Source organism: Strongylocentrotus purpuratus, unplaced genomic scaffold (genome assembly GCF_000002235.5).
Source record: "Strongylocentrotus purpuratus isolate Spur 01 unplaced genomic scaffold, Spur_5.0 spur5_scaffold_9, whole genome shotgun sequence".
Classification (NCBI taxonomy): domain Eukaryota; kingdom Metazoa; phylum Echinodermata; class Echinoidea; order Camarodonta; family Strongylocentrotidae; genus Strongylocentrotus; species Strongylocentrotus purpuratus.
The window spans coordinates 16262627-16271992 of record NW_022145615.1 but is presented as its reverse complement, the minus strand read 5'-3'; the positions used below and the strand labels follow the sequence as shown (position 1 = coordinate 16271992).

At 36.3% G+C, this 9366-nt stretch overlaps 1 protein-coding gene across 1 annotated transcript; it reads right to left on the bottom strand.

Annotated features, from left to right (window-relative positions):
* Positions 1 to 210: 210 nt before the first annotated feature.
* LOC582226 (protein mono-ADP-ribosyltransferase PARP16) lies at positions 211 to 8596 on the bottom strand. The gene is made up of 6 exons (XM_782186.5): positions 8394 to 8596; positions 6422 to 6568; positions 5708 to 5911; positions 2705 to 2870; positions 1912 to 2059; positions 211 to 940 (listed from the first exon to the last, which is right to left on the bottom strand). The coding sequence occupies exons 1-6, from the start codon at positions 8571 to 8573 to the stop codon at positions 790 to 792; spliced, it is 996 nt and encodes a 331-aa protein (XP_787279.3). The 5' UTR covers positions 8574 to 8596; the 3' UTR covers positions 211 to 789.
* Positions 8597 to 9366: the final 770 nt, after the last annotated feature.

Genomic DNA, 9366 nt, shown 5'->3' with positions numbered 1-9366 from the left:
CCCTTGGTGATCTCGCAACTGCGTTATGCATAACACAGTTGCGAGCTCACCTCGGGCCATAGTTTTTTACCGTGCCCCTCAAAGCGGTCAACATTTGTATAATATATATGTGTATAACCTGCACTTTAGAAAATCTTGATAATGGTTCCATATTTCTTTTGCAGCCAGGTTAGTTTTAATAACACTTCACTTATTTTCCAATCTCTTCTATTCTATTTCATCTGTCTATCATGACGACATATTGATTACAAGACAGTCCAACTGTGGTCATGATTAGGGCCATCTTATGTAACAACTTTTTTCTGTAGGCATGTTGATATGTAGTACAACTAAGATGGTCCAAAAATAAAAATTAAAACATGTAAATTTGTGACTTTCGGAGGGAGTTTGAACTGATGTGTACAACACGCAGAGTCTCTTGCATTCTAAGATGCTCTTTGGTACAATCTGAGCCATTCTTTGAACCATTTCAAACAAAATTAATGATTACAATATAAAATGAAACAAGATAATGGAGTGAAGTGTCATTGGTGTCATAAAAATACTCTCCCACATTCTATGTAATTGTTCTCTGAACATCTTCAAGACCTGCTGTCACGAAAATCTTCTGTCAACATAGGAAGAACCCTGTCAACATCACTCCAATTATCTTCTGTCCATATCAATGTCGACAAAAGGCCTCTCAACGATGGCCGTAGTCAGAATAAGGCTCTTTTTCATGAGTGACTCCAAAGGTCTATGTGCAAACAGGCCTTTCCATCTGTCTGAATCTATGCATGCGGTTCTCGATCAAGAATTGACATATCGTCGCCACATACTTTGAAATGATCTGGAGTTAAAGAAACTGACAAAGATAAGCACTATGATGTATCCCACCAGGAGAAGAGAGAAGAGGTTTTCTCGTATCCATCTCTGACGATGTGAAACCCTTGAAGATGCCCTGGATAAATGACAAAATACATTAGACAATAACCGTCTTTGTGTCACTTTCATGATTGAAACAAAAAAGCAATAGGCCTATTTATCCAATTTTAATGGGGAATCCAACCTTTATAGCAAACTACTCTAGAGGGAGGCAACACAAATCAGAGAAGTAGACTAATCAATGTTTGAAAGAAATCAGATAAAATATAAGAAAGTTATGAATGTTTGAGCGTTGTAATCACTATAGGTTTGGACTCTTCAAATTGACTGAATCATTAATATCTCTGTGATGTAGTGACGGACAACTTTTTCTTTTGTTCCAACATACAAAATGATTAAAATTTCAATTTTTCAAAATTGTATGATTCAAGAGGAACTTTTATAGAGAACCTACAATGATAAGCTATCCTTAACATATTTTGAGTAGTACCCCCAAAGGGAGAAGCACGTAAGAGGAAAACAGCAATTAATAAAATGTTTGTGCTGATAAACGGGAGAGTTGTCTGTGACTACCTGTATGTCATAATCCAACTAGCCTATTTGAGATTTGCACTTATTTAGTGAAATCATATTTCAAACATTCATAACTCTTAAAATTATTGGTCAGATTTGTTTTAAACTTTCGCCACTATTCTGTTTTGTCTGCCTTCATATAAATGAACTTATTACAAGGGTTGGATTGCCCTTTAAAATATATATCATTCCTAAGCCTCATACATATCAAAGATTTTCTTCCTGAGGGCCCTTGCATTTATTATTACCCCAGCAATTGCCAGGTGCCCATTTCAACCTGGGTGGAGAGTGGCAAACGTGGATTCATGTCTTGCCAAAGGACATTAGTGCTTGGCTGGGATTTGAACCCCAACTTTAGGATTGAGAGTCTTGAAGTGAATGATCCACTTTGCAGTGAGACCTCCACTCAATAATAACAATGACATGGATTTGCATACTACTACAAGCTTACACTTCTTTAGCATAATCTATTACCTTTGTGATATCTTCTTGTCAACAAAGATGAGTAAATACTTGATCTGAACTGCTTCACTGTTAGTCACAACATAATATCTTTCAGGTACAGCGCCTCCCATACTGTCTGGGGCATGAGATCTGGAAGGAGATGGATGGCTCTGTGCATCTGGAATCAAAACACAAAATATTCAATCATGAAGGCCACTTTGTTCAAAGGCTCAAATCTTTGTCTTTTTCTTCATTCATTCATTTTAATCTGAATCTAATTTTTTTAAAGGACATATATTGAAGTAAAAAAAGATACAGGTGACTGTTTGATTTTTCAAATTACTGCATGGGGTGGATCTGAAGAAGTCTTTCGGGTAGAAATTTATAAAAGAATCAAGTGTGAAAAAACCCTGCAATTTCTACATCAAACAGTTTGTCTCTTTCATCATAAAGACATTGATCATATGAACATTAGTTTCTTTATAAGAATCATTCATATGAAAATTTCATATATGCCCACCTAATGCTGAATGTTTAGATTTTAGTTTATTGGACTGTAACTGGGAAATTATTTCAAACTAGTTGGAACAAGCTAGGTTTAGTGTTTACCCACACCATACTGACCATAGCAATATTATATTGAAAAGCATCAAAAGCTTGAAACACAACCTTTCTGAATAATTTCCCACTCGCAGGACATCATGATCATAATCTTTTTCCTTTCTCCCTGCAACATTTTTATAATGTTACAATGTACATGTAACAATGATTAATCAGTTGATTTCCACCAAAGTCTTCCAGATTTGATTCACAGACCACTGACCTTTGACCTGACATTTGACATCAGGATGATCCAGCATTGCACAGACAGCAACACAGCTCAGTGTGCTACCTATTAGACTCCGGGTCCAGCCTCTGCCTGCAGGGCTGTATGGTAACGATACTGCCAGGTCACTTGATAAATATGTGCCCTCACCATACAGAGTGTTCTGGGTAAGATGTCAAAGTCAAAAATCTTTTAAAAGTACACATGTATAAATTTACAACTACAAGGATAACAAAAATCTTTTTTTTTTTTGTTAAAGATATTAAAATTGCATTCATTGTGTTAACTGAACTGAGTTGTATTCACTGAACTTCATGATATAAAAGAAATTATATACCTCTCTTTAATATGTTGAATAAATATAGTCATCTGATTGGTCAAAATTGGAGTTGTGATTTGAGCCATGCCCGCCTACTGGTCAATAGCTTTTTTTAAAGATGCCTGTTGCCCTGGGTAACAGGCCACATAAATTGTGCTGAGATCCCCATTGGTTTAGGTGTAAAAAGTTTCTTTGTGCGAGCGCGGATACTGCATGTATACAGTGATTTTTGTCTGCGATTCCCAAATGATCGCTACATTCAGGTAATTTTCAAGTGAAGATTTACAGACAGTGTCTCAGATTTTCTGTGATGTTTTAATGGATAAGGTAAGAATTCTTTGTAGATTTGTTTGTGAATTCGGTATATATCTATACTATTCAATACTTTTTGACATTTTTGTTTAAAGTCATTGCATTGCTTATTTATTTGTTTATAAATCTTCCTAAGACTGTAATAAACCTTAGAAAAGCCATGCCTGAATGAATTTGAATAACACTGATTATATTCATACCGCTGTTTGAATAGCCCTAAAATAGCAGATTTCAATTCAAGGTTTATTAAAATATATTTTTGCAGCCGTTGATGCCTGAAAACATGTAAAATTACAAAATATACATATCAATATATTACAATGAACTTAGATTGGCATAAATTAAAAATAAAATAAAATATAAAATATATACCGGTAAACAGAATACCAAAGAGTTCAAATGTGATTTTCAGAAAAACAGGTTGTTCAAATTACATCAGGAGTTTAGTGATTAGATCATCATAACCAATCAATAAGTTATTTAAGAGGATTCCAATATTGTCACCACCTACATAATGTTGCTCTTTATCATCTTTTGGAATGCTCTTTTAACAAAGTCAAATTAAATAACTTTAAGCCTTTAGCAACTAGTGCTGTAGTCAAACGTTTAACCGTCCGGTATCCGACTGCCCATGGCGGATTCCGTTTTCAATTGGACGGTTTCGTTTTCCCGTTTTGTTTTGTTTTTGTTTTTGTTTTTTAAAAAAATTTTAAATTTTTTTTTCTTAATAATTTAAAAAAAAATTCTTTTTAAAGTTTTGATTTATGCCCCTCCACCTGGCACTATGCCTGGCAATGGGCCGTATGCATAAAAAGTAGCAATTGCTTGCAAGCAATTGCTTCAAGCACAAGCAATTGCTTGTCAAGCAAAAGATCAAGCTCAAGCAATTGCTTAAATCCGTATGCATAACATTTTGCTTGTGCTCAAACCTTTTGCTTGCCTCCAGCAAGCAATTGCTTACGATCTCAACAATAGCGACGTCACGCCGGTGCGAACATCATTCATGGGAGAACAAAGGCGGGTTTCGCCAAGTAGTGGAGAGTGGCCTCCATGCTCTCCACCGTTGTCAGACATCCTCCCCGTTTTTCATCATGTTCAGGTATGAACCTGTGTGCTAACCACTCAACGTTCTCTTTGTCGAAACAGAATAGTTTCCGATAGGTCTCGGGAGCAATTTCTTCTCGATTTATTCTACTCCTGTACAACTTTGGTTTTTCTCTAACGAGCATAAACATGATGCTTAACCGCGAACGTCCCGATTAAGCAAGAGCTCAAGCTGATATGACGGAGCTTGAAAAAACGTAAGCAATTGCTTATAAGAACAAGCAAAAGGTTCGTTTTATGCATACGTTTTTAAGCAATTGCTTGATCTTTAAGCAATTGCTTGCGGACATCAAGCAATTGCTTGTGCTTGCTAGCAAAAGCATTTGCTTGCAAGCAATTGATTATGTTTATGCATACGGATTCAATTAAAAGGCTAGCACAAGCAATTGCTACTTTTTATGCATACGGCCCAATGTCTCCCAGCTCAATAATCTGTGTGTTGACTCACCACTCCAAAACTAGAACAACACTCCAATTTGTCTGTCATCTTGGTTTGAAAGTAATCTTTGTAATAGATCTCAATATGTAGTTTATAATAATAATTCATCCAATTTTTACACAAGGTGTACCACAAGGTTCTATCCTAGGTCCTCTCCTGTTTTTAATTAACATTAATGATCTTACACATTCTTCTAAAAATGACATTGTTAGTTTTATTTGTGACAAGTTCACAAGCACAAATCGGCACTTTAACTGCATCTCGCGGTTAAATGAAAGTCCTTCCCGCTTTTCACACGGACCTGGCTTGTTGCCGACAGAGTCGGCCACAAAAAAAAAAAAAAAAAAAAATTAAATAGTTTAACCGAAAACCGTCCGGTTTTGACTGGCGGTTAAACGGAATTGGAGATATCCGTGATGTTACAGCACTATTAACAACTAAACTGCCCGAAACCGCCCCTCCTTTTACTCACTGAACCCGCCCGAATACGCCCTTCTGTTTTTGTCCGTTTTCAACAAGCTGTAGTATCCTTCTACAGCACAGGGTCTACCGTGATAATGTTATACATGCGTAATCCTTACAATGTCTACAGTAGGATTCTGCATTAAAAAATAGTGCATGTTTTATATTGTTCAGAACAATGTAAAAATGAGAGTAATATTGCAAGTTTTGCAACATCTTCCAGTGAGAAATGGGCCATTTTTTTCTCAAAATCTCTAGTTGCTAATGGGTTAAGGTACAATAACATTTCAAATCATGATCATTATTCCTAATACCAATAAATTAGACTAAGTAGAAAGGAGCTTCTATGTTCAATCAATCTCACCTTGCTCATGTGTGCATGAAGGCCATTGTTGGTGATGGAATGAAAGTTGTCCCATCTACTGCCATGGTAGGCATACAACACATCATATTGTTCACTCAGGGTCTTGAACCTCTCACCTGCAGCAGAATGGTACTCCACTTCAAAAATGAAGCTTGGTTTCACTTCATAGCTAGCTGCTCCAGTTAGCTCCTGAATAGCATGGTACTGTAACAAAGATGTTTATAATATTTATTTTAAAAAAAAATCTGACTCATCATCTTCTTCCTAAAAGCTATCTTTTTTCTTGAAAAAAAAAGAACTTGGAATAATCAAACCACACTCAGAATTTTGGGTGATAAAGCCACTAAATCTCTGATCAGTCTGATGTGCACTTATCAAAAAATTGAAATTTGCAAGTACACTATATTCATGAAGAGAGAAAAAATTGAGTAGTTGACAGTAGTGTGGTAATTATTGTTAATAACTTAATACCTTCAAAATCAATGCTGATACAGATGTTTCATGGCAAAATAGTATTCTGATAAAATGAGAATTGTGAAAGAGAAACTTTGGAGGTTTGTTGTGTCATTGAATGATGAATGGCCTAGTAAATGGTGCTGGCCAAAATGTAAGGAAAAGTTTGGTGTTCATTATCTATCCCATTAGATCATAGGAAACTGTATGATGCCCAGCATTGAGTTTCAGCAATTTTTTATGAGCTGCAGATCTACTTGCCTTCTTGTCTTCATTGACTGATTTGACAGTAAAGATGTTTGGTTCTAGGACCCACTTTAGAAGATCCCATTCATGCTGCTGCATTCCACTAGATCCTTTACCCTCTGATATCATCTTCATGTTAGGAATCCTCCCTGCTACAGATTCCTGATAAAAATAATCAGAGGTACCAACATATCAACATTACCGATGTCAACCATCATCTACACAAATACTCCAAATAGCATTCCAGACAACAGAAGGTATTTTAACTACCCGGTAGTCATATTTATAAGATGATGAAGCGGATCCTAATCAAATGATTGGTTGAGAGCGTACACATGACCAAGCATTTATTTTGCCTAACACATAATTTTACTAATGACCGGTCATTAGTAAAAATCATGTTATAAAATGAATAATACACATCATTTTGTTTGGGCATTAGTAAAATTACCAACACTCGGTACCTTTGAAACAGTCCACACACCCTTGACTATCGCCTCAGGCGTGTTAGACTTTTCCAAAGGTACCTTGTGTGGTTAATTCTTACTAATGCCCTAACTGCTGTGTATTATTTGTATATTAATAACCCAGTGTTAGATCTTGATATATGGTCAACATCCTCTGATTAAGAACTTTTAATGAATGTAAAAAATAAAATCAAAGATTAGAGAAGGGAGTCATGGACAGTCAAAAGTTGACAATAACCAGAATACCTTGATCTAACCCCAAACATGATGTCAAATACACAGGAATATACTATATTACAATACTAATCTGGCTTAATAATGTAAGAATAAAAAAATAATTTTTGGATTTATTGCCTTATCACTGGCACTGTTGCCACTGTCAAATTTTTCAGCTCGAAGTTCATGTTTTGGGAAAGATTCCGAGCAAAGCTAGTAAATTTAATGTCATTCTTACATACACTGTACTGATTAAAACAAAAAACTAATCATCAGAATATAAATCCTAAAAAGGTACCAGTCATGGGTTTACACTTTTTACAGGATTGGTGTGCATGCATGCCATCATTGATGTGTGTACTTTATTTTCCGATAGTAATCACATTGATTTATAAACTTTTTTGAGCGATTTCAAGCGTGGATCATTACAAAACATATGAAAATATTGTTAAACATACTAAAAATAAGATAAATGTATTTGGATGTGTGATAGGCAAGAGCAAGAAGAAGCATAGAAGTAATAACGTAAATTACTGGTAGTTTTTCTTTGGTTGTGTTCGTTCGCAAATGCGAAAACTAATCTAAAAAAAGACTAAAATACTTAAGGACGGGACTGCAATAAAGTGTCTTTTAGCTCGTTGGATGATCAACGGACAAACTGCATTTTGGTGGGATGTCCTAATGTTAAGCATGTACATGTATCATTTTCTCAAACTTTTGAGAGGGGTCTTCCATTGTTCCAATCTAGTCGTTTATGATTTGGACTACCTTTCTCTTTTTTTTCACTGCTGACAATAATTAAGGAACCTAGAAATAGCCTCCGGACACCTAAATATGTACATACATTAAGCATGCATAATACTTGTGCACGCGCATGCTGTGGTACACCGGAAGTACATAAGTCTCAGAAGTGGCCCGAAATTACATCCAGAGGCTACAAGTTACAATTTTACATAGAACTGTTATTATCTCCAAGAATGTGACTACAGTACTGAAGTAGCTTTAGAGATCCTGGAAGAATGAACCCATCAAATTTTACTATGAATCTCCTGTAGGTCTACCAGGAAATGATCCAGCCAGCTTGAACAGGAAACAAATTTTGGAACTGAATACAGAGGCAAGATATTCCTACGTTCACAGTTCAGTATCTTTTTTTAGGATGCTCTAATTTTAAATAAAAGAAAAAGGTTTATAAACTCTAAACCTGACCCTAACCCTAGGTCGTTGACGTTTATGTATATTAACCCTATTGGTGGGGTATTCTAAAGTTAAGCCGAAATGTGGTCATCTTTTATTTTTTTTACCAATGCAGAAAAGTCCTTCTCCCCGTCTGCTGTCAGTAGATGAGGGCCAGGCGGATATGGTCTCAGTACACTGTCATGTCTGTAGCTATCCAACGCTCCAATGAATAAGCTCCATCGCAGATCTGCTGCAAGAAAATCACTTTTCACAAGTTCAATTACAGTGGTTTGTATATCCTCCATTGTCCAGACTTCTTATCTATATCCATAAGGCACACAACTAATAAATCGTAAAAGCATTCACGCAGCACTACATCATAACACTGCACGTAGTCTACAGCTAGCTGCACTGGGAGCGAGATTTGCCGGTAATTAAATTACACGTCACAGTATTTTGGCGTAGCACTAGCTACATGTAGCAGACGGATAGCAGACAGACTGCGCAGCTTGCAGCATGCAGTGCAGTGCTGACAACTAATAATAGGGTCTATGCACTATAAATACAACGTTCAAGTCTGCAGAACCGCATTTGAATTCGATTCGAATTCCCATGCATCACGCGTCGTACTCTATTTCTCAACTGTACAGTGTATGTTAATTATTGCACCTCCACTTCGCGTAATTTAATTTGCATAATTTAGGGGATTTCCCCGGAAAGTTTTTCTAGTGGGCTACTTTTGGCGACCAATAACCGCGACCATGAATGATTCGGGCGAAGTTAGCCCGTTAAACAATAGAAATCGCGCTACGGTGTCTTCAAAAAGGGAAACAAAAAATTAATGTGTAACATAGATGATAAAGAGAAAATGAATTAGATAAAATCTTTTACGGGAGTCTTGAATGAAAATAAAACGTGGCATATTATATCAGAGCAAATACCATATAGACTGGCACATTTCAAGTGTTGAAAAGTTTAGATTATAAAACCAGTGGCGGATCCAGGGGGCACAGGGGGCACGTGCCCCCCCCCCCGCCAAAAAAATATGTTAAAATCAGCCCTAAATTCGCCCAAAATGTACTGAAAAAAAGGGACGTG